Below are 26279 nucleotides of genomic sequence, written 5' to 3'. Positions count from 1 at the left end.
TCAGCCACCTTGTAGCTCTTCCGCTGACCCTCATCTCCATCTTCACAAGTTATTTCCCATGGGACATATGTCAAATGCTCTACTGAAATCAAGGCAGATCATCTCTACTACGTTTTGTTTAGAAAATGATTTCTCATTACACACAGACATTAAGGTAGTCTGGCAAACCTACCTTTGATACATCTGTGTTGGATTTTATTAAATTTTCCTTTTATCTTATGACTTTAAATATTCTCTTTTAATTTTAAAAATAAAAACCTTAAACACAAGTGAGATCAAACTAACAGCTCCTGACTGCCTTCCTTTATACCTCTTAGATTTATTTACTACGTTTTGCTCCCCCTCCTGCATTGCCTAACCCAAAGTTACAGCATTAAATATGGTTAACAGTGTAGACATGATTTCCTTTAGCAGCTCTTTCATAGTTTCAGCTCACAAACTACTCTCTGTGTCACCTCAGTGCATTATATTCCTTCAATGTAGTTGCTCCTGTGCTAGAGCATTCCTCATATCTAGCAAGCATTCTGGCTTGACTACCACTTCCGATATGAACATCTTGATATCAAAGTGCTCCTTTAGTTTTTGGGTTCAATATGTTTCCTTATCACATAAAGACCCCACTTCTATCCTCACTCTTTTTAGTAATATGACTTTACAAAAAGAAAAAGTTAAGTGCTAGATTAGCATAGCTCATAATACCCAAGTCAGCCAGTCTGGGGAGTGTTTAACACTGTTTAGATCTTTAAAGTGGAATGCATTTTACCAATAGTTTTTTCCCCCATTTCCAACTGCATCTACCCTTTCCCAGTCTTCTTTTCCCAATCCCCTTCACCCCCTTCAACCAGGCTACAATTACTAATTTTGATGTAAATGAATTTTAGTCTCCAGTTCTCCTACCATCAATTTTCTGTATATCATTCTTTAGGAATGACAAATCTCACAGTGCTTTTGCCAAATAAAAGACTAGATGCCTCAGCATCAATGTTTCATGACATACTTTATGGACTTATTACTGGTATATACTTTCTAGCATGTTTTTGGTTGATCTCAAAGCAATTTGCAAAGAAGGTTAGTACAATTGTGTCCATTTTACTGACGGGAAAACTAAGGTAAAGAAGCAACTTGCTGAAGGTTGGGTAGCAGATAAGTAGCAGAGCCAAGAATAGCACACAAGTCTCCCCCCTTTACAAGTATCAACCAGCCAATACCAGACTCCAAAATTATTTGTAAATGATACTGTCACAAAGTAATTTGCTAAACAAATGTATACATGATTTTATTAATTTTGAACCATTACTAAGTACAAATACATGTGGATACCTATCTATTTCCCTGTAGAGATTAAAAGTCTGTCTCCATCAACGGTGCCAAGCAGTGAGCTCTCATTGTCCTTGACGTGCATTACGACAGTGCAGCATCCTACAAGGCCAAATCCTATGACGACTATTTTGTGAACTTATAAATAACATTATTATTCCTAAGATAATTCATAAATACATTGGCAGTTCCACTTAGGTACTCTAGGTAATTTATCATTAGAAAGCTGGTTGGTAACACAATCAAAATTTAGTCAAACAAGGGTGAAATTTTATCATGTTTTCTCCATAGGAGACAAAATGGGAGAACTTTCCAGGACACTATCATAATGCTTGATGGCTTTTTCATGCTTCAAAAGTTTTTCTTCAGGAAGACTTCCTCTGAATTCATTGGTGTATTCCTGAATCAGATTGTTGTATCTGGGAGGGAGGACATGAAAGGAAAATACTTAAATAAACATCCTTTCTCAGATTAGCTTCACTTATTTTTTTATTAGGTAATATTTTGAAAGTTACAGTGCCTTCTGAGTCCTGGACTTCTAAGCAGCCACAAAAAAAAGGAGAGTGATATGTATTTTCCTAGAACCTTTCAGAACTTCAGGATGAGAAGTGCCAATGGGATGCAGGTGTTAATAATAGCTGTACTGTGTCATTTTAACAAGAAACACTTTTTTTTTTCTCAGAGAAATTTTAGTATATTTTTTCTAATTCAGAGTTTTAAAGCCTGATTTCCCCCCACCCCTAAATCAGTGTTTATCTGAATAGTGCTCAACCTTTTTTCTCCTCTCTGAGAGAATCCTTATTCAGCACAAAATGAAAAAATTACATTTGACCTCAAAAAAATATATATCATGTAGGTTTTGGTTGTCTTATTGAAAAATGAGGTACCTTGATTTTGAAGTGAAATACCAATTTGAAATTAAATTTAAAAACCTCCCTCCATCTCCCCGTCACCCCCCCCAAGAAGACTGGAGGTCAACAGATTTCCTCATAAAAAGATGTTAATTTGTGGCAAAATTATTTGTTGAGTTCCTCACAATTTTACTGGCACTTTTGACAATGAAAACCTTTTAGTTTTCAGCAGTAAATGTCACAAATGAAAATTTCATTTTACAGAATAAAAAAAATCCCATTTTATAAAAGGAAGACAAAGTATATGCAGGAGAAACATTTCTAATCATGACTCAGGTCACATTTAAAAGAACAGAATCAAGAACTAGTCACTGGAAAAAATGGACACTTGTGTCTCAGGTTGCATTGAAATGATTGACAAGATGCTATGGTAATCTTTGGTGCTGCAAATTTAGCGCTATATGTAACAGGAAAAGCAGTATTTTTCTCAAGTTCTAGAATTACACCGCCTTTGGAAGTTTTCTGTTATTGTCATTATCAAACCACTACTTCATCAAGGTTTCTGAAGGATTTCCACAGAACTGCTGCTCAATGTCTAAGGTAGAATGCCACTCGCACATGACCCTTCCCACTCATGGCGACACAGGTTGCTTCCATCCCTGTTCTTGACTACGAGTATTTCATATAACACTGACAACAGAAAGTTAACTGTGATTAAATGTTCCAGAATACAGGAGGCGGGCCAACTTTCAAACCGCTCTGGATGTAAAAAGGGATTGCAGTTGTGAGTTCCTTGCATTTCACAGGCAATATACTGGCATTAAACCTAGGCTCTATAGGTGGCATAAAATTGCTTCCTGTGTGGGGGCTAATTGAGCAATCCTATTGTCTCCAGCAGAAAGTTGCTTTTATCTCGCTGCCCAGTAGAGTATCAGAAAATATTTCAGGGTTATTCTGTTGAAACCACTGCATACAGCATTAACCAGTAGTGGTCTGCTGTTTTCCTGCAACCCCTTCGACTACTGTCCTATACTAAAGATGTAAGCTCATTGAGACAACAGCGAACTTTTCTACATGTTGGTACAAAGTCAAGTGTAGTGGAGGTTAAATATTTAAGGCTAATTACATCAGTCTTTTTTTTTTTTTTTAATTTAACTTACCACATAATTTTTACTGTGAAACCTCTTTCCTCAAGGCAGATGAAAAATACTCAAGTCTGAACCCTGAACGATAATATATGATCTATCACTACCAATTCTTTATTACATACTAGTTTACAGGTTTTGCAAGAATTTCTACCTGTATCTACAAAACATCAAGCTTTAATTTTTCTTACACATACTTGTGTGCAATGGTCCAGAACCCCAGGGTGTTCACCATCATTAAGGAAGCCAAGAAGAAGAAGAATCTCTCCAATTTACCTTCATGTAGCAAGTGTGGAAACCAGCTGCCTGGCAAAGCAGACATTTGAAGCAGAATTAGTTTACCTTGCAGGATGAGACATGGCTCATATGAAAGACACGAAGATAACTTTATGTAAGACACAATCACAGCAGGTGCTTTGAACCGCCCTCATAGCTATTTATGCAGACTTCATTCTCACAGCATCTATGGTTTTTTTGAGTCTACAGTGTACTTTGCTCCTGCTTTGCAGACAGGCAATAGAGATCTAGAGAAACTAAAGAACTTTCCTAACAAATAGGAAGTGTACTGGAAAACCTAACTCTGCACAGCTACTACTGTAATGATTGGGCCATCTTCCCTCTATATTATCCTGTGCATATAGCTAAATGAATGTCAAATGTGAAAATTTTAGGAAGGACTAGAGTTAAGGTGGTCTGTAGAAATCCTTATTCACATCTCTCACATGCTTTTAATAGGTCCTTCTTAAGAAAAAAAAAAAAAGCATAAAAAGCATTTGTTCAGTGCCTTGGATGGTGCTCCATTACCAAGATGTTACCTGACATTTTACTTTACCTTTCTTTATAGCTGCCTTTAGCCATGAGTCTGCAATGAGTCCTTGTCTTGTACACAGCATTTATTTGCATGAATCAGACCTTTTTCTACCAAGGCTTTTGGCAATAGTGTCTGTTGGCAGCTTAAATCCCATTCATCAGAGGACAGCACCACCTATATACACCCAGAGCCTTCCCTGCCTGTATTCTTGTTTACTTTAGTTTGCAGGTGTATTGCTTTCAATGTTGTCCATCACAACCAGTCTGCAAACAAGCTCAGGTGGTAAATAACTATGGAAATCAATGTGCTTAAAAAGAAAGCCAGATCCAGCCAGTCTGCATTTGAAGAGAATCAGTACATGAAGTACCGTAATCAACTACAGCAAAAACATAAAACCAAGATGAAAAAGAAGTTACAGTAGATACAGTATATCAGAGAGAGCTCTACAGTGTTGTAATGACCTCTTACATTATTTGGGAATATAGGATATTAATTGCCTTTGAAGAAGAAAGACAGACTGTCTTCATCAGCAAGTAGTGAAGTGCAAATACAGAACGTGAAACGGCTGGTGCTGAGACCGTGATGTCCTCACTATACGCAGCTCAGGGACGTTCACATCAGACCAGTTCCCACTAATGGCTGTAACACATCAGGCACGAGCATTTTTTTGGTTAAGTTCCATCCAAAAGGAAAGCAGTTTTTTTGTGCTCCAAGATCACTCTGTGACACAAATCAGAGATGATCAGGAGATTCAGATCAAAAGCACACTCCTGACCCAACTAAAACACTACCATCAATGTGCCCAAAGTTGCCTTTCCTTGCTCCCTCAAAGCCTGGCATCAAATTCTACCCATCTAAATAGAGTGGCTATTCACCACTTGAATGACCTAAAAGGGAGAGGAGGAAAAACAGCCACCTTTGTACAAACCTGATAGCCTTAACCAATCTTTTGGCCACTAATGCCACCTTTAGCCTTCCAGTGCCATTCTTAGCTTGTCAAAATTTTCTGATTAGAGAGAAAGAGCAGTTCCACAGCCCAGGAGAGCCAGCAGTCAAAGGATTACACTCCACCCCCTCCATACATATATTTACATTTTTCTCTTTCCTCCACATCTTAGAGTTGTAAACACATTTCTTTTCAAAGCAGTTACCTTTAGCTCCCCTGGGATTAACAGAGAACAACTGCCATCGGTGCAGTAGTTTTCCCTAACTCCTCCGCACTTTGCTCCGTGCCACATTACCTTTCTGCCTGTCACAGAGCAGCACCACCTCACCTCTGCATGCACGGTTCCTTTTGTAGCAATATCTCAGAGAGAGTTTTAAAACGTATCATTTAACATTGTCAGTTGACTGAGCTCCTAGGTGCTATAACTTCATTTTAGTAGCTTATAAACTTTTACTGTCATAATTCACAATCAGGTAGTTTTTCATTTCACATCCCCCAGTGTCCAATAGAAGTCACGGAGAGAGCGCGTGCATCTGATGAAAGGGAAAGCACGCATGGGGTTTGGTGCTACAGCTTGTCAAACCAGAGTTCACACTGTCTGCTAGGTTATTTACATCGGCTAGGCTAACTATATGAGCAGCAGGAGCTTCCTAATGGAACAGCGTTTACAATGGAACCTGAACAGAAAATATGTACTTAAAAATAGAGCTGAGTGATGAAAAAAAAGAAAAAAGAGGACTTTAGCAGCTTCTAAGAGAACAGAGTAAAATGGACCTTTGAAACTGTCTTAACACTAGCAAAGGCACCATATTGAAGCATTGAAAGTGGGAAAGTTTGGTTTTATCAGGGTGGGAGGGCAGCCTGGCAAGCAGGAGATCTGGGTTCTGCTCCCACTTCACCACCGGTCTCCTCCACGGCCTGGGTCAAAGATCATTGCTCTGTCTCCTCTCTGCTTCTTCTAGTAATTGTCAGTGTTTAAACAGTGAGGCCAGGATAATGACACAAAGCCTTTGGAAAATCCTGTATTATAAATGAGTAACACCATAGGCAGGGCCAAAATTAGATTGGGCACGGTAAGACTCCAGCTCCCATAGTGCGTATGCTCTCTATCTCTAGTTTGCTGCTCTATCCAAAGCAAGAGGTAGGAGCAAGTCTTTCTTTTCCTTTCAGTGAGGGGCAACAAGGTTTATCAGAGGTGCCTTTCTCTACAGAGAAACAGGGGTGGCAGCAGTCTTAGAGTTATCCAGACTGTTATCCTACTGCCAATACACATTTTCATCAGCGGATACAGCAAAGATTGTAACCATTTCTTATTTTCTGCCAAAAATATTTACTTCTCAGGGTAAGAGAGGTTTCTTCTTTTTTCCTTTTTAAATGGAAGCTGGTTTTCTATGAAAGAGAGGATAAGCCTGGACTACATTTACTTCTACTTACACTCGCTGCACAGAGAATCCTCTACTGGCAGGAAGCCTTGGGAGAACAGCCATTGGTGTTAAAACATCAACCATATGTTTCAGGCAGTGAAACTCCCTTTAGATGCTTTCACCCCTTACCCCACTAACACCTTCCGCAAGATGTCTTCAGACTCAGCACCCTCCACCAGCTGACTTTGAGGTTCATACTTTCAAGATTTTACTCTCAGCCATGAATGTGAGAACTTATTGGGCCAGGTTTTTTTGGTTTTGCTGGAGTAAGACGCCATGGGCACTACTGTGTTTGAAGAGTTCATCAATTTCTCATCCTTGAATCAGCATGCAATATGCTAACAATTCACTTTCCCCCAAAAGACACTGCCTTTGCGTTCTGTCAATCCTTTACTTTTCTATGGAGATTGCCAACAGAAGTGCCAATTACAAGGTTGGTTTGTCACATAGATAATTGCTCACTGGGAATTAACTTTCTACAACAAGCTCCTGATTTCCATTTTTATTCCAACAATGGAAATACTTTGTAGCATGAATCACCACAGAGAATCAGAAGTTTCCTTCAGCTATGTATATTTTACAGTCTTTTCTTATCGGTTAACAGTGAAACGGTTATGCATTTCATGGCAAATTTAGAACCAATTAGAAGATTAAGTCTAGGCAGAGTCAGTTCTTCAAGCCTGCTATACCATACATTGTTGAAATAAAGTGCCTGGTAAACTTTCACTGACATTTTGCAGTCCTATCGATTTTGCATCAAAAATGCACAGGTAGTACAAGAAGGAGGAATATTATACAACACCAAAAGAAAACACCTCATCCTACCAACACAGGCAGAAAAGTAGGTGACGCAGGGATTAGGACATGGACAAAACCACTTTCCTGTGGTAGATGACTGACAGTGACAAACTGCTGGCAATACCAGCCATGAAAGAATATGTGGAAAGGGCTGTAAGCCAGACTTTGACATATACTAGTGCACACAAGGTATCTGTTGCTATGATGGCACCCTTGGAGCTCTCAAGTGATTCACAACAAAGCCCCAAGTTGCATAGGAAGGTATTCAGTTTGTTTACTGAATACTACCATCATATCTCAGTATTGTGAAAACACAGAAGACAAAGCAAAACAGTCACATGCCAGAAGTTAGTCTATTCTGTATGATTCCTGCATTTTTACAGCCATCCTGCAACCTAGACTATGATTATAGAAACATTTAATTCATATCTTAGGAAAGGATTGTATTGCCTCCCATCATTTCAAGTTAGTGGGCATATATTTAGTGTTTAATCATATCCAAATTAAAGTCTCAGTCTGCCTCTAATCCTTATTAGCTAAGTAGGCACCAGTGGACACCACCATCTGGACTGCAAGAAATATCCTTTAGCTTTGTCATCTTTGGTATTCAGAATCACGCAAGGCTCCAAAATGAAAAAAACAAAAAAAAAAACCACAAAAAAAACCAAACCACAAACCCACAAAAAAATCCCGGTTCTCTAAATAAAAGCAGGAAAACTGTGTCTGGGGCAGTTTCCTTCCTCTGACCTATTTTTTTTTTTTCCTTACATATTTACATTAATATTTTTAGAGAAATGTATCCTGAGATGATTGGCATAGGAGGACAGGTTTAGTCTTGCATCTTCTTCTGTTAAAATGTTAGGAGAGGTAAGAGATCCAAAAGAAAGCAGTTTCCCAGCTTGTACTGAAAATATCACTGTCACCCGTCATCTGTTTGCACTCGTCAGATTTTTTTAAAAAGTCTTATTTTATCATATTCACACCATCCTCCATAGATGCGTTAAAAATGATTAATGCAGCTTTGACTGTGACTGATATCTGATCAACTTTGCCAATAAAAACCCAAATAAAATTCTAAACTAGTGACATGAAATAGGATATAAAAGTGTTTAAATTTTGTCAACACCCTCTATGCTTCAGCACTTCAAAATACACACTGGAGGATCTGCTTCACTGTATCCTGAATTGCTTCATGGAAAACATGGTCTCATTGCTTAGAGATGGGAGAACCAGAAATAGTCTTGGCTCAGGTTTTAGTGAAACAAGAATCACGGGACAAGACAAAAGCACCCATAGCCCAAAAGTCACACACTAAGCCTTGTTAAATCTTACAAAACCATTTCGCAAACATTATAATCTTTCAGCAAAAGTTAAAGAAATTTGGTCTTGCAATATAAATAAATTAGTTTAAGTTTTTAGAAAAAAAAAAAATTCAGGTTGGTTTGCTTTACCCCATTCCACAAATTGTCCAGCTACTGAATGTCTTACAAACTCTTTAAACAGAGCTGAAAAAAAGTACCAAATGTGAGTAATGACAGTTTAATTTGTGTCATTTGACCTTAATTTGACCTAAGAGAGGACATAATTGTATTCTCGGAAGAGCTGTCATCTTTAGAAGGTTCAATAGGTAGCCATTAGGATTTATAAATTAAAAAATTATTATTTTGCTTATTTTAACTTTTCATCACAAGCACCAAAGAACACTGTAAGAAGCACAAGGGAAGAGTTTAGAAAACATACAGATGGAACAAGAGAATTTTGTATATAACTTTTCCTATCAAACTAGGAGGAAAAACAAACAAACAAACAAACAAGTCTAAATGCCTCTTTGGTTTTGTTATAGACTACCCACCTCCAGAAGTCTGATCTCAAGCTTACTTTGATTTATGAGTCAGCAGGACAAAAGTCCAGCTGGGATGAGTACAGCAATATTCTGTCTTCAGCCTGAATCACTATAACACAAACTAAGATACAGGAATATCTCTGTTATTTACAAGCTGTGAATTGCATGAATTGTGGTAACTTGGAATAATTAATCTCATTCAAGCAGGGAACAGTGGGAAAAGACACCCAGTGAAATTCCACTTATTTTTAGAAATAAAAAGTGAGAGTCCAATAATATGTTGTTTACATACTAACAGGGAAAGTAATATTTAATGCTTCTAACCAGAGCAACAGAACAAACATCAAACGTTTTTCACTATATTTTCTCTAAAGCTTTTCAAGTTTTGCAAAGTCTTTCTCTGTTTACGGGCTTATTCAGTCCCATTACAGCACCTTAATCTGAATACAGACTGTTGCTGAATCCCTTGGAAATTGTAAGAGTGACTTTTGCTCAGAATAACAGTGTGGCCAATTCCATCTACATGAACGGCAGGTCTGACAGCGTAAGTAGAGACATAGTTACACCTTTTTTTCCAAAGCTAAGTAGAGAAGTTTGCCACCCAGCTTCATAAAAGTGAGGAGTATTTTAGCCAGAAACCTTTTTCAGTTTGCTCAAAAATCTTGAGCAAAAAGAGTTAGAACATGGCAACTGCAGTCTGTGGAGAGCTTGGAGAGTTCAGGCTTTTTGGTCCCAGCCAGGAAAAGAATTTGAAGGCTCTCATAAAACAGTATTTCTGGCAAGAAACGAACATTTTCTTTTTTTGAATCAACTAAATGTTTTCATACAGACTTACAGAAAAAAAATATCACCTTGACATAAAATGTGACAAAAATCTACTGAATTGCAAGCCAAATGCAAAAATTTATTTCCTCTGTTGCTTTGTATAACAATATTCTATAAAGGAATAAATTGCATATATAGCGGCACAACATAGTCAAAATGTTTTGATGCTGACATTATGCTTAATTATTTTATAAATATTTAATTATACCCAAAGTCAAATTGCAGTAAAATATGCCAATTTTACTGAAACACAATATTTCAACTTTATCAAAATTAATAATTTCCATACTTTTAGGGGGAGGGGAAGAAAAAAAGTCAGCAAAACAGTCTTTCTTGAAGTGTTAGTTTCATTGAACCCATATTACCCAATGAAAAAAAACCAAAACTATTCCACTGGGGGAAATTCAGGGAGCTCTGCTTTCCACCCTGGATGCTTTGGTACTTAATAGTTCTTTGCCCGATTCATTTTGATAAGCATTCTTGGTTTTTATCTATGTCTAGGTGATGCTTTTATACCTTGTAAAAAATTTTTAATTGAATTGTTAACTTAAAAACAGCAGTGCACATCAAGGAACCATTTGTTTGTTCAGCTCTTGCAAGTAGGAATTAAAATTTCTTGTCATACTTTCGAAAAAAAAAACAAACCAAAACCCAACCACTTCCCCTTGTTTTTAAGTTACATGGTTCTTTATGTAGGAAAAAGAAGAACCTGAAACATAACCATGAGCAGCTACAGAATTCTGCAGCCGTGGTAACTGCAATGGTGTCATGCTTGAGGGCCAGCAGTTGTGCTCTATAAGAGAATAGTTCTCTGTAGCACAGTAACAAGGACGATTATCAGTGGAAAGCATCTGTAGAAGTACTGCTTCAGCAAGGGGAACTATTTCAGATATAAGAACAAAGGGATCCCTGTCCTTCAGTTGAAGAACTCAAGTGCTTTACTTTTTAAATTTACTTATGAAACAAGTCTTTTATGTATTGAACAAAGACCCATCAGCAAAGGAAAAAAGACTCTAAGAAACACTTGGCCTATCTTGAAAGTCAGCAACCCAGAAAAATCTCCAGTTCAGGGCTTACACTAAATACTCCTCAACAGGCTGAGTCCAAAATAACTCCTTTTGAAACAGTAAGTTCTCTGGGAATTGCAGTATTCATCTGCAAAAGGGTAAAACCACAGTGAGACCATATTGTCACAGAATCTGAATCTTCCAGTAGCTGGGCAAAGGGAGAGGCATAAAGAAGGCAAGGGAGAAGTAGTGGGTCTAGGGGAACAAATTCCCTAGACAGTTTCAAAACACCCAACCCAACCTCCTCTCCCTTACAACACTGTGGAAAGGAAGGAAATGCATGTTCTTCATTCTTTGAAGCACTAATCTTGCTCTCGCAGCCAGAGGCTTCCATGTAAGCGTGGCTAACATGAGCGTACTTCTTCATGAACATAAAAAGGTGCTTCCTAGACAATTTATTTTCTTGTCTTCCAGAACAGAAGTATAGAGATTGGAGGTGAGCGCTTCCTGCAAGATGCCATCCTCTAATTACTCCACCTATCAAAACTAAGATGACTCATTAAAATTGGATGAATACAGCTGGAAGGCTATTTCCTATCTTAATTCCATCTTAATTGTGAGAGCAAATCAATAAAACTTTGGCATCCCCTTTAATTCTGCTGCCTAATTCTCCAAATCAATAGTATTAGAAAACTGCTCAGGAACACTGGTCATGAGCATGTTCTTACCTTGTGTGCCTGCGTGGGCTGTCTGCACAAAGAAAGCTCCCATAAAGCAGCCAGCTCCATTAAAGAGAGTTAAAAAATGCATGGAAATCCCTCTCATTCTTTCTGGCACAAGCCAGAATGAAAGTAAGGAACCTGAGAAAGGAAGCAGATAGATACAGTTACAGGTTAGAAAAAAAAAAAAAAGTAAATTATGGTAGAAGATAGATAAGACAAAAAAACAATCCAAAGTGTCTGTAATAGGGACTTTCCATATTTTACACAGAAAATGTACTTGCTGCAGAAGGCCAGTCAGACGTGTTAGTACGTACTCTATTAACAAAGGATTATCTAAACTGTTTAAATGGATCTCCATAACAAACCATCCCATATACAACTATCGATGTTTCACAAGTATGTAAAGATTTTTCATCCAGGCTGTTGCTTTAACCTTTTAAAACCTCAGGCATAGCAAAACAAAAGAAATACCACCACAGACATCAAGCATGAAGACAGCAGACGTGATATTTAACTGCAGGACAGCAGGACCTCCTATGCCAGAGCCAATGCAGCACGGCCACTAGTAAATACTTACAAATTCCAGAGCTCTACCTGAAGCTGGACAGTCACCTTCCTTTAACTTAAGGCTGGACAATGCTCCTCTTCCCCAGAGAGCAACCCCCAGAGTCACTGGCTAATTTTTAAGACTTTTTTCTTCACTTTCTTGCTAGAAGACTAAACCAGAAGCAGCAAAAGCTTTGGTGGCGAGGGGGAGATGTAGCATGCTGTTGTAGTGACTATAAATAATCCCACCAGTTGTAATTTGGCTAAACTAGGTTACAGTAACAGTAAGTCTTTATGATAGTTGTTCTTTTTGAGTAATTTTCCCTGATTATCAAAACCTCTTGTTTCCTAATTTCAAACCTCAAGCCCTCATTTACGCTTGTTCTCCAAGCCCCAGTGTCTCCCAACCTGCTTTATTAGTTGAGTTTGAATGACCTCCAGCTTGAGAAACTTGTCAGCAGAGGATCCTATTTCGATGCTGAGTTGCCTGAAGCATCTCTGAATACAAATGAAACTGCAATCACCATCTTCCACCCTTTTTAATTTGGATGTCCAAATGAGACCTTTGGAAACATATTAAAGAGAAGAAAAAAAACCACCATGGGCAGTGTTTTTTTCCTCATTCACAATAAGAACCGAAAGCCTGAGGGCAAGACAAAGCAGGTGAGCCTGGGATACCATCTGTAGATACAACAGTACAGTCTGAAACATTGTATAGTCTGTGTCCTAGCTAATTTGAATCATTGAGAGCCTAAAAAGCTTTTGGTTATTCCACCCTTTTAAAAGCAGGGGTGCAAAACATGCGTCTTGGCCAAATTCAGCTTGGGTAATTGCATTCTACTTACCTAAATTACCCCTGCTGTTTCAATTGCATACTCTGTTCCTCGCTTCTCCCACGGTGCTGCGGTGAACTATTAAACAGCTGCTGCATCTCACCTTGGGGACTATTGCGTTGCATCAGTGGGTGAAGTGATCCCCAATATATCCTTTAACTAACAGAGCTGTTTGTTACAAGGCTTCCCATTTCCAAGTGCTTTGAGACATGTTGATGGGCAGATGATATTCTTGCAGCACTGTAGCAAACACTGCAGATCTGCTAACTCTTTGTAGGGCAAAGCAGTGACAGTGCACCAGACCGCTTGGACACTGGCAGCGTAACACAGCTGCTGTGGCTAGGAGGCTGGCTTCCCATCACCAGCAATCCCATACACTGCAGGGGCAAATGTCTGCTAATATCCTGCCACAGGATGGAGTTATTTTGGTAGGTTTTTTGTTTGTTTGTTTCTTTTTAAATCATTGGGCTTTAAAAGAGTAATTTCCTACTTTAAACCAAGCTAGGGTTGCAAATTCAAGCTGTCAGAAGCCTGTGAGATCTTACATTCTAACATTGTGCAGGACAGCAATTATTTTATCATCATTATTTTATTTTTTAAAGACTCCCCTCAGTGCCAGGGAAACATTAAATGCTGATATTATTTATTCTAAGAGATGCTCATGCCACCCGAAGCAGATGATTATATAAAACTCCTATCAACAAGATAATGAAATATATCGTATAAACACAACTGTAAGTATCAGGGCTCAAATGCAAAGAGAGTTCAATATGCCAAATCTAGCTCCTCTAACCAAACACTTCAGAAATGAGATATCTCTTCTCTTCCCTCTGATTACAAGTGTGAACATTTCTGTCTTCAACTTGGATCGTGTACTTTCAGGTCAAGTAAATTATTATGATAATTGGATTTGACCTTCTGCATAACAAAGGCAGTAAAATGTCAGGGAAGGTGAAACAACTATTTAAGTGTCTAGGCTGTCATTACCATTCATGGAGATCCATTGAACGGTTCCTGAACAGCAACTCAGTTCAAACTGAAGTAGGAACCTAGAGCTCAGTTCAGTAGCCTGAATACAGCTACCCAGTGCTGCCTGAAATGCTCCAGTGCACCTTAACCATCTGCACAGGGATGTCCGATAAGGTGCAGGACCTATGGAAAAACCATGTTCTTCTCCAGCAGCAGCTGGAGGCTACATAGGTACCATAAAGAGCCTCCTTGCTCCATGTGTGTAGCTTAGATACTCCATCACAAATGGTGCCAGACCACCTACGTGTGGGTGAGTGAATGGAGGCCTGCATCCCTGTCGACTACAGTAGTAACCTACTATTTTAGGCACCGACCTTTAGTTTTCTGCACGCAAGTCTCAATTTCAGACTTAGTCCCATTTCCCTGGGTTCTTGAATCACACCTGTAACTGCAGCTCTTAGCAAGATACTTAATCTTTATTTAAATGAGGAAGACAGCTTTTCTTCCTAAGACATTCTAACAACAATCCTTTAAAAGGGAAAAGAAAAAAACCCCAAGACGGAGCTTTATTTCTTTTATAAAAGCTAATGTCATCTTCCAGTCATTGGACTTCTGTTGTGTCCCAGCATCCTAGACTAAAGAGCCTTGTTCTACCAGCAATGAGAATACTGTAAGTAAGCCACCTCTTAACCTTTTTTTTGTTAAGCTGAACAGAGAAGGTGACAGTTTTCAGTTACACTTAGCCTGTAACCTAGAAACCACATCACCTGCCTAGAAACGTGTCTCAGTTAAGTACTTGAGAGCTATGGGATGAAGAGGCATTATGAAAGTCCTAAGTATTTAAAACTAGGGAAAATTACCTTTTTAATGACAGGCCTTAGTAGTCTTAGAGTGTAAGAATGAAGCTGAGACAGTGAAGTTATTTCTTGCTCTTAAATAAAAATCTGAACATTTCTGGGGTTGTACTGGAAAAACAGACACTCAACCTGTAGAATTAAATGCCTGCAGAGATCACTTAGTCAATTACTTTACCTGTGTCTCTTTAAATGAATGTTGATTAGATTATTTTTGTAAAGCTAACATTTTTTTAAGCTCTGAAAGGTAAAACACTAGTAAGCATTCTGTGTGCTCCTCACAAGAAAACCGGAATGTCAGTGTAGATATGGAAAGGTAAATTATGGAAGGGAGAGAAGGTCCAGACTCACAATCAAGAGTGTGTCTCCATAATTTATGGATGGCAGGTGTGAGCTAAGCTCTGCCTGTGCTCTGCAAAACAGGAGTGTTTATCTCTGGCGCCATGCCACTAGCTAAGGCATGATGCTCTGTGCAGGCACGTTCTCATGACTCTTTATTGGAGCACAAACAAAAATCTTGCATCTGTCTACAATATTCTCCATGTTAGCCTGCCAGCTGAATTGTGTTACCTGCCTGCATATGCTCTGTGTCAGTGAAAAACACTTAACGATTTTATTAGCTGGGTCCACAAATGAAAAGGGTTAAGCTAAATTGCTTCACCTTGTTTTGTCTGTGGCCTAAAAAGTGCTCATAGATCGTAACCACAACTCAGCTGTCATGTGCATATTTGTTCTGTCTCAAGAAAATCACCACAGAAGAGTTCAGGTCAGAAGGGACCTCAGGAGCTCATCCAGTCCAGCCCCCACCTGAAGCAGGTTCAGCTTCAAGGCCAGTCACGCATCCGAGCCCAGAGTCCCACCGCTCTGATCATCCCTCCGCCGAACAGTGGATTACGCACCCCAGGGACCTGACCAGGCTGTGCCGCCTTCCAGTTAATCTGGAACAACGTCATTGCTCACTCTGAGTTACAGCCAGCAAGACAAATTATGCTACTCTGAGGCAGGTAAAGCACAGATCTGCTCATTAAGTCCGTGGAAGAGAGCCAGGGATAAAATATCAGATGACGGTAATTATTTTTAGGAAGCTGATATCATTCTCTGCCAATCAGGACACTCTCACTTTCGCTTATTAGATTTTTACTTACAGGAGGGAGTTACCAAGGCTTCAGCCACTCCAAGTAGGATATACTGAGGAGCTAAGTGGAAGCAAGGCATGGAGGAGACCAGGAGAACCTCCTCGGAAAGCGTCTGCTGCACCTGAGGGAAATGCTTTCGGTGTATTTCAGAGAAGCCAGCAACCATCACAGAAAGAGCAGCAGATAACTGACCTACAACTGGGTAAAGAGCACAAAGAGTATTCACCAAGCTTGTAGTTACAGCATTATCATGTATTTAACTGAAGCAGAATCCCAGGAGATGCAAAAGAAGCTTCTCCTCCCTCCCCCCCCACAATACCTCCTCTCTGGACACATAAACATGGACAAAGAGTACTTGCTACACCACAAGCCTACCTCTAAATATATGGCTAAGGGACACCAGCTCAACACAGGAAGATTTTAGGGATGCAGAATAAAGGAGAGAGGGAAAACTTTTCTGAAGAGTAAAGTCACAAAGAAGAACTTTTTTTGAGGATTGTGGGAGGTAAGAAAGGAGGAGAGAAAGAAAAAGTGGCAGCCCTTCCAGATGTCACAAGAAATTGGGTGGGAATAAGACTACCAAGCAGGGAAAATTCTCCTATTCAAGTATCAATAACATTCTGAAATATACATGTACACCGTATGCTTTACCCATTTGTTTTCTATACAAAAAGAAGTAATGCAAGCAGTTGAAGTACAGTATTCTAAGGCTGCAGGCCATGATAAATGAGAAAGATCACCACTGCAGATCACACCTCAGGAGATCAAGCATTCATACATTTTCCCCTTTCCCTCCACTATAGAGTTCTTCTAAACTACTTTTGAAAGTTTGTTGGATAATACATTTGCTGGACTGTTTAACATTTTAGAATGAGATGAGCTGCATTACTGGAAGGGATCATCTTCTGTTTGCTAAGTACTTACACATAAGCCATTGGACTACAGTTGCCTCCTGCCTTCAGTTGTCCTGAAGAAGTGTCACTGCACAATCCATAATACGCTGGACCCATAATACAGTTCAATATATTACTGCACATGCAATGTGTGGAGTCTTACCACCTGCTTCAGTGGTAAGGCACAAGTACCGCACGAGCTCACGGGCAAGAAAAAAACCTATACATTTAGCCTCATGATGCAAGAAAAGGCTTCTAATAAACTCAGATGTATTTTAAGTACCACAGACTTCACCACACATTGCATAGAGCATACTATTTAAATGTATTATTTTATATTTCTTGATGTTGATAGTATGGAATGATTGTAGCCTCTCAGAAAAGAAAAAGGTTGCCCAGAGAAGCTGTGGATGTCCCCTCCCTGGCAGTGTTCAAGGCCAGGCTGGATGGGGCTTTGAGCAACCTGGTCTAGTGGAAAGGTGTCCCTGCCCATGGCAGGGGGGTTGGAACTAGATGATCTCTAAGGCCCCTTCCAACCCAAACCATTCTGTGATTCTATGATAAAAACACGAGGAATGCGAAGTTTTTAAGTAAGTCTCCTGAACTGGAAACATTTATACTTCTGCTGTTTTGAGGTCCCATTGATTTTGACTAAGTTTATGATACCTCAGCATTTCTAAGCTATTATGTAGGTACAAGTGTGAGAATTTGGTTTCTTTTAACAGCCTTGGCTCAAATACCTGGACCATGTTTTTCCACTCCTCTTACAAAGCCTCATCGCACTTCATAACTGGAAATTGTTACACTTACTAGATTTGACATGAACAGTCAAAGGCTTTTGTTTCATACTTCATTTATAACATAGATAAAGTTTGTCTCTTGGGGTGTCAGGACAGAAGAGGCAGAAAACTCACATAGCTAAGTAGCCTTAGCCTTGTTATGTTTTTGCATGCATCTGTGTTTCTTCTCTCAGCAGCAAACTCTCACAGCCTTCCACCAGCACAGTTTCCCTGCATTTTCACAACTTTAAATACCCTCCCCCCACCTAACCTGAGGCCTGGAAGCTGTTTTGCTCTTAAGGCCCCTCTAGTGCTTAATAAGAAGATCAATGAATTATTGCTTGAAAATTGATGACGGGAGGGAATTCAACAACATTTCCTAGCCAATGCACCTTATCAAGGCCAGGTATAAAGCCCTCAAGGAGCTGCTTGTAATCTACCAAAGCAAGAGTACTCTTAGTGAAAAATTATGCTAGTACTAAAGAAATCTCAAGCAGTTCAATGTTACTACACAGTGCTATATTTTAAGCATTTTCCTTACTAAAAACCAAAACATTTCAGAAAAATTAACCTCTGGATGCCAAATAATTGTAATATTTCTTTTAAGACATTATGTGGCAGAGGAAGAAACTGAGAGCCTTAGAGACCTGGTTTTCCTCTTACTTCTCCCTTCAGTCCTCTTTAAAACAAGCAGTTTGGAATGACCATCTGGGGCTTTGGTTTTACACGAGAACAGGCTGTTTTAGGAACACTTGGGGCTGATTCTAGGACAAGGTTGTTTTTATTATCTAGAGACTAAGGTTGTATTGGACCTTTGTGCTTTCCTAATCTCATATCCTGAGTAAAACGGGTCAAAAAGCTTTCCCAAAATTAATGCTTGTTCAAACCAGAACATCTTTTAGGGAGAAAGGGTCATCGTCATCTCCTAAATCACCTGAAATAGACATTGGACTGGAGTCTTGCTTTTGTGTACTGTATGGAGAGCTATTCCCCACATCACTCTTGGACGGAGTAAATCCAAGACTTAAGACATTTCAGTATAATCAGGCATAAAGAATATTAGAGCAAGAACTTCTGTGGCCCAGGTACTTCAGCTAGAGCCTCTTGCTGAATCTTCTGTACTATTGACTAAATCAAGTAGCATAAAATATATTAAAAACCACAAAAAACAAGTATGAACCTGAAAAAACTCTAAGTTTACCAAATACTCATGTTTTTCATAAAGAGGTTCAGACATTCAATATATTTTGGGGACAATCTAAATTCACTTTAAGATTGTAATGTTTTTTAGATCATACCTAATTTATAAGTAAACCAACAACTATAGAGAAAGTAACATAAATTACAGTTTTCACGTAGATCCTTATTACAGAGCAATCAAATATTTCAGTTCAACATCGTCTATATGGTTCGTCCTTGAAAACTGTTTTTCTTAACATACTGAAAATTTCCAGAAAACTATTTAAATTTCTTCCTCTTACAAGACTTCAATTAAAATATAGTTATAGGCTGGCTTAACACCAACAGTCTATTTATGATTTCAATTTTGTTCCCAAAAAATAATTGTGAACCTAATTAACTGTTGGCAAACATATTGGCACTTAGAGGTCTACCATATTTGCAGGTGCAGTCATATACTTGGAGATCTAAAGCCACTGCCTGTACTCACAGGTATTTTTATGCCTCAGGTAATTTATCAACCCTAACAGGAGGCTATTTTAATAAATGAAGCTATTAAGAATAAACCACTGTATATATTCTACTGCTGTTCAACATAACAGGATAGAATATTAATACTAACTTGAAATTTCCACGGTTTTAAGGAAAATTATCTGAATGTGCTTTTTGTGTTTTAATGCAGATGTTATTTTAAAAACTAGGGTAATTGCAACCTGCTGTGTTATATGCATCTGGTTTGTATAAAACTTAATAACACTCTTAATTAGGCTAATTTAGTCAGATTAATACCTCTGTATGTGTCAGTACTCACTGTGCTGCTTGCCATGGGGCACTGAATTAATAGTAGCACACTGAGAAAATAGTCTTTTATAAATATTTTTGTCTGAGGTTTGTAATGCAGGCTGGAAGATAAAAAAATGTAGGAAGTTTAATGATAGTATCTACGAAAGGGAATAGTTTTAAGTGAATACAGAATGAAAGCTGTTTTTCTGATGGTACTAGATATAGCTGGTATCAGAAGAGGGTTGCAGAGGATCCCTCCAGATCCTGGAGCATAAGAGGTTTGGGGGTAGGGGGGTAATTAAAAAAATAAATAAATAATAAAATGGAAGGAGGTCCAACCCCTAAAGACATCATTACTTCTAGGCTATGAATTTCTCTGAAATAAGCACCAATCTGCAAGCCTGAGTTTACAATGTTTACTGTTGAAAACATCAGGACTCACAACAGAGAAGACATCTTTGTACCGCTTCTACAAGAATGAGATCACCTCTGTAGATCCCTCTTTGCTTTACTTTAAGTGAATGTACAATGAGGTATGCTTCAGTTTAGGATATTAATAAATAAAATTACTAAACACCTGGACAATTATCCCATACTAGATATTCAAATGGAAATTCTAGTACTAGAGAGGAAAGCTGTACCTCTCCAAGTAACCTCCACCTGTGCAATGTTCAGCCTGCTCAACAGGAACAGCAGTCCAGTGATGCACATCCATTTGTTTTACATAGCTGTCTGCATGTTTTCTTTTGCTCTGCAGTTCACCTACTGCAGACACAGAATTAGACTAGATACTTTTATTTCACTTGGGATGAAACTGGAATAAATTGTACTACTGATAATACAATTTCACTCCTACAAGCTGCAATCCTAATGTTGATGCAGTTATAGCATAAAAATGTAAGAAAAAGAAAGCCTTTATTCATAAAAAAATTATTTAAATCCAATTATCACTGAGCAACAGAACATTTCTCTAGGATCAGAGAGCAACTGAAGGACTCTCCCATCCCCCAAAAAAAGACTTCCAAAGTAAATTAACTTTCCGAAAGTTAATGGATAAACAAACATATAGAAGAGAATCAAGTCAGAGTAAGTCTCAAGCCTAAATGGTTAGTACTGTTTCTCTCACTAGTTCCTTAGGATGACTTCTAGTTATTTGTGAGTGTGTCAAAATTTTTTATTTGTCAAAAGAGTCTCAATCTCTGCCCTAAACAAAAGCTATCCTTTTTTTCTTTATATCTAATATGTTTTTTCAGGGCTGTCTTTTCAACAATTCCTTTGAAACATATTCACCTCTGAGAGTCATCCCAAAACAAGTTCATCTTAATACTTGCAGTCAGAAATAATTGTATAGGATCATCCATCATCTAGCACAGTTTCAAAACCAGAATACATATAAAAACTGCATAAACACATGTACTTTATACGTACCAATGTAAACTGTTGGAGAATGTCCAGTGTCCTCAGAACTAAAGAGACACGAGTTAATGCATTCCAAAATAGGAACAAGAATCAGTAGTGGCACGATGCTTATCACATTCATCGCTGCAACTGGCAAGACAAATCCACTGAAGTGCAAATTGGAATTCATGGTTTGGAGATAATATCCTGAAGGAATCTGTATTGAAGAATAAAACCCTATTCCATTAATATACCAGATACCTTTCATGGATAAGATTTTTACTATATTTGGAAACTTCTCCATCTCTTTTCCTTCTGAAGAAGTAAAAGTAAACCAAATACCTGCTGGCCAAAAGGAAAGACCACTCATGACGAAAGCCTTTCAGGCAGCGACATTCTCATTCTCTGCCAGAATGAAACATTTTCCTTCAATTTCATTTGCTCCCGAGTTTAACATATCTAAGCAGCAGTGCATGAGTTCGTTTAATCATCCCTAGTTAGAGCTATGAGCCAATATACTGAACAGTTTTGCCTAATACTTTAGTCACTTCTCATAGATAGTGTTTTACAGAACAATTTTAGAATAGCAAGATGCAGAGTTATTTTGAACTTCTGATTGTGTGCTCAAGGTAGGAGTAATTTTTAAGACATTCTTGTCAGCACATGGCTTTAAAAGCTACAGGGAATGAAGATTTGGCCACAGTCTTAGAACCAGCTTAATGTAACTGACAGCCATGGCAGATATATATAGGACTTCCTTTTACTTCTGGGAACTGAAAACAGAAGAAAATAATAATCAGATGAAGAACCCACCAATGGCACTCATCAGGGTACGAAATTAAGGAGATTTGTAAGACTGTCTCTCACTTAAAGAGCAAATAATTCTTCCTGCTTGTGTGAGGCTCTACAGGAGATCTGTTGAGTTTATTTAAAAAAAAAAAAAAAATCACAATGGCTTCTACCAACAGATTTTTCAGTTTGTTTTTTTTTTTGTTGTTTTTTTTTTTTGAGGAAGCTTGATTAACTAAGTATTGCAATTTCATGTGCAGCAGGGAGTTATAATCCACTCCATTTTACAGACTGATGGGAAAAAGAAAGAGGGGTAACTTGGGGAATTCACAGAGTATAGTCACAACAGAGCTGGATGTAGAACTGGTTTCTTTACCCTGTTTCTGGTTTTAGACAGTTCTGAATTCCTGCAGCATTCTACATGGCTCTTCAACATGACTGGTAATGCCAAATCCAGGTAGAATATTACTGCTTTATAGCTGTTTGAAAATTAATGTAACTGAGTTCATGTAGGGTTTCTCATCAATGGTTATAGTCAACCCTACTCAGTGGGATCTGTTCAGTGCTAAAGAATTACTCAAATGCTAGCTCTTAATAAAAATATTTTTCATCTACATTCCACCTCCAAAAGAAGTTATAAATTGTAAAAGGGTGACTAAATGGCAACAGAACTATGAAAGATCATAACTGAGCCAAATTTTGTTGATTCCTTCTTTCCACTGCCTGTTGCAAATCAGAATTGACTTATTAATAGGAATAAAAATATCATCAACATGAATCACAGGCACTGAAAGCTGTTAATAATATGGAGAAAGTACTATTAATCTTTACAAAAAATATACTGATCTATTGCCTAGTCTAAGAAAAAGCCTTAAATTTATTGGAAATTCTGACAAAGGAATAAAAGTCCTCTCTTTCAGCAATGCAAATAATTTTATCTTTTCTAGATATATACTGGATTATTACAACTCTGATTAATGATATCCGGTTCATTTCCATCTGGCCATTAATGCACAACATCAGCCATATGTGTGCGTTTGTTGGTTTAGGGTTTTTTTGTTGTTGTTGTTTGCTTGGGATTTTTTGTGCTTTTTGGGGGGAGGTGGGGAGGAAAAAGGAGAAAGAATGAGGCAGATGGATGGGAATGTAGGATGACGGCAAGAGGGAGTGTCAATAAAGCAGTATATGCTAGATATTTATAAGAATTTCCTTAAGCAGCATTTTAACACCAATAAGCAAAAATGAATTTCCGAGCCAGCTCATAAATTTGTTATGCCAGTTGCCAAAGGATAAGCTAACTCAAACTCCTGCTTAGCCAGGATCATCCAGACAGAAATGAATCGGAAGAAATCATGTCAGCTTAAGTAGCTTCTTGACACATTTACATTTATATAACATGCATGCACTCAGAAGTGGAAAAGACCACATAGCCTGATAGAAAGGCAGTGAAAGGACTGCTTCTTTCCACAGACGGAAACACACCCATTTCCAGTGTAGGCACACCAGCCACATAATCCTGTCAAAACAGTAGGAGAAATATGCAACCAAATGAGCAAATAAAGTTTTCTACCTCTCCCAAAAAGTGAGTGAACATTTAAACTGGAAAACTACATTTTTTCAGAAGAATGCTGAGCCTGAGTCTCTGATAACTGTAACACAGCAGCGTGAGGTGCACAGGACTCTAGCACTAGATGTTTCAGCCAGTAAGGGTGCAGAGAAATGAGTAGCAACCAGTCACACAAGCTCGTTATAAGTCTTGACCAAGCCAATTTTACTTATTTGATGAGATAGAGGATATAGCAAGATATATTCTCAGGTAATTAAAACTACTCTGCAAGGTTGCTCCGCTGGTAAAGCAACAGTTAAAAAAACCACACTTCTAGAGACATAGTAGTAAACACGTGTCACAGTATATTTCAAGATTTTTGTTTAAAAGCTGTGTACCCACCTGCATAATACATGTTCTGTATAGAATTTGGAAAGCAAACAACGGGAAGAGCCTGGCAAGCGACTTTGTGCTTTCCACTTGAGTCTCACTGTACTGACCACCATAGTTTTCCTTGGCATGATCTAGCCAGTTTGTCACGCCTCCACTAAAGTAGCGATATCGCACGCAGCAAGTTTTCAGTGCACTAGCAATTACCCCAAAAGTTGTCAGCAGGGAACTGTCTGCAAACAATCAGAGACATTAGACATTGGTATGATTTTCCTGCTGCCAAAATAAACAAGACAAGACAAAACACTTTGGGAGGGAAAGCACAACCTGATATATTCACATTTACATCTTTTTGGGGAGGGGGAAGGCAATAACAGTCTGGATTTGTTCCAAAACATCCTTTTTTGGAAGCCAGTTGGTTCACAACCTAATTGTTACAGAAGCAGTCCAGGCCAACATCCACAGAGAAAAGTGCCTTTTGCTACCAGTTATTTAACACACCACAACAATTTGTTGCTGTGGTTGAGCAGGTAAAATATTACTTTCCTTTGCTTTTGCTTTCTATTGATTAAATGAAGTTAGTTTTCAGTTCAAGACAGTACTGAAACATTGTCTATATGCTGAAGTACAGCAGCAAGGGAAGGGTAGTAGTGAAGTGAGAATGAAAAGCAGCTCAAAAGAGGGCTGATGAGATAAAAGCATTTTCATGGATGCATTTCAAAGCCAGAAATAGTATCTCAGGACTTCCAAGTAGCATGTTGTGGCACAGGAGATGTTTCCAGTCTAGTATTTCGCATATTAAAACTTGCTCACTCGTTACTGGGTTCAGGAATTGCTAACTCGGTTCTCAGACTCAGAGGAAGTGGAAGTAAAACGAGGACAAAACTGTGGGCATCAGGTTTGGGAATGCAGATTCATTTACCTTTGGTAAGTTGCCATCCATGCAAACAGGTGTTATAGCACTTCTTTGCTTTTCTGAGAGTGTTGAAGCACTACAATAACTCGAGTATCTGTAAATAAATACTTTCCAAAAACTAAGGTGAGCTAAGATTGCAGAGGGAAAACGTACCCCCCACTATGTCTGGTATGGAAATTATTTTCTAGAAAGATCCATTGACACCTATTGGAAGCACTTGCTCTAGAGTACTAAGAAAGAGTATTTTATTAGATAACTAACATTTAAAACCCTCTGGCTGTTTATTGTTAAACTGTAGACTGTTGGCACTATTGAATATAAAATCTGAAATAACATATCAAAGCTTGCAAACACAGAGAGTTGGTACGGTTTTTACTGTTCTGTATGACTGGTAGGCAACTATTCTTATCACTCATTATAAGTGATGTTTAAATTTAGGATCTAGACAATTTCAAGACCAAATCTGAGGACTAAAAGAAAAATCTGCAGATTTCCGGAGTGATTTGACTAAGAAGCTAACCAGAGAACAAGTGGCACTTGGGGCTTTTGTCAAAGCAGAGTTATTTTCATCAATAAAAAAAAAAAAAAGGTAACATGAAACACAGTATCAGCTCAACTCATTGGCAGAGCTAGTAATTAAATGTTTTAGGTCAGAGAAGTGATAACCTTTTGCTTCACCCTACACTAGAGGTGGGACATTCACAGAGAAGGAATGAAAAGCAGTAATGTGGTGTTACTGCTCTACAAGGGTTTGAATCCAGTCAGTGTTGAAATCAAAAGATGCACAGAGTACCCCATGACAAAACTAGCAGACAGCTCAACAAAGCAACAACATGGCTGTGTGCTAGTTTATCTGACCTAGTCTCAAAGATGGTCATGGCCATCTCCTTTACTTTGGAATGGAAGATGTTGGACAGATTCTTCTTTCTTACTCTCACTGAAAAAAAAAAAAACAAAAAACCCCTACAATAGACAACAAGTCCTGACATTTCCCTGCCTTTCCTAATGGATTAGCTGAGGTCCTCTTTAATGTAATTTCGGTCAACCACCTAGGAAACATTATTTTGTATGAGGCAAAACAGACAAACACATTATTTAGCTGCGTTTCTTGGCATGGAATTCCAACAGATTATAAGACAAGGAAGACAGAGCTGCCTGAAGTTGTAGTTCAAAAAGCAACTTGAATGATAGACAGACCTAATCGATATCAAGAGGATTTTGCCAATGATGTAGTTAGAATAAGTATCTCACCCCTTCTTTAAAAGAAAAGAAGTAAACCCCACAGAAATCCATAGTGGTGAATTCTTCAGATTATAAATCTAATCAGCTAGTTAGAGACATGTTTAAAAGCATAAATATTTATATCAGTGCACATTCTGTAGATCAACATCATATACTCTATACTTGTATTTCTAATGTTTTCTTAAAAAAAAAAAGTCTATCTGTATAGATAATAAATTGCAACTTTCAGAAAGTGATTTTCCTTCTCCTTTATACTTCAGCCCTTGGCTGTAATGTTCTACTACTTTGACCTTGATCTAATCATGAATAGCTATGCTACTTAATTACAATAAAAAGA

At 38.3% G+C, this 26279-nt stretch overlaps 1 protein-coding gene across 1 annotated transcript in view; it reads right to left on the bottom strand.

Moving 5' to 3' along the window:
• Positions 1-1591: 1591 nt before the first annotated feature.
• The window catches only part of SLC15A5 (solute carrier family 15 member 5), a 34772-nt gene continuing 10084 nt past the window's right edge, over positions 1592-26279 (bottom strand). The window contains exons 4-9 of the mRNA XM_068402430.1: positions 23797-24017; positions 21090-21276; positions 16037-16225; positions 11696-11827; positions 3511-3619; positions 1592-1736 (exon numbers count right to left, since the gene is read on the bottom strand). Of these exons, the coding sequence (XP_068258531.1) occupies positions 1592-1736; positions 3511-3619; positions 11696-11827; positions 16037-16225; positions 21090-21276; positions 23797-24017 (983 nt within the window). The remainder of the gene's footprint in view (positions 1737-3510; positions 3620-11695; positions 11828-16036; positions 16226-21089; positions 21277-23796; positions 24018-26279) is intronic.

This window comes from Nyctibius grandis, chromosome 5 (assembly GCF_013368605.1).
Source record: "Nyctibius grandis isolate bNycGra1 chromosome 5, bNycGra1.pri, whole genome shotgun sequence".
NCBI classification, from domain to species: Eukaryota; Metazoa; Chordata; class Aves; order Nyctibiiformes; family Nyctibiidae; genus Nyctibius; species Nyctibius grandis.
The sequence above is the reverse complement of the archived record's forward strand: the minus strand, read 5'-3'. Positions and strand labels throughout refer to the sequence as shown.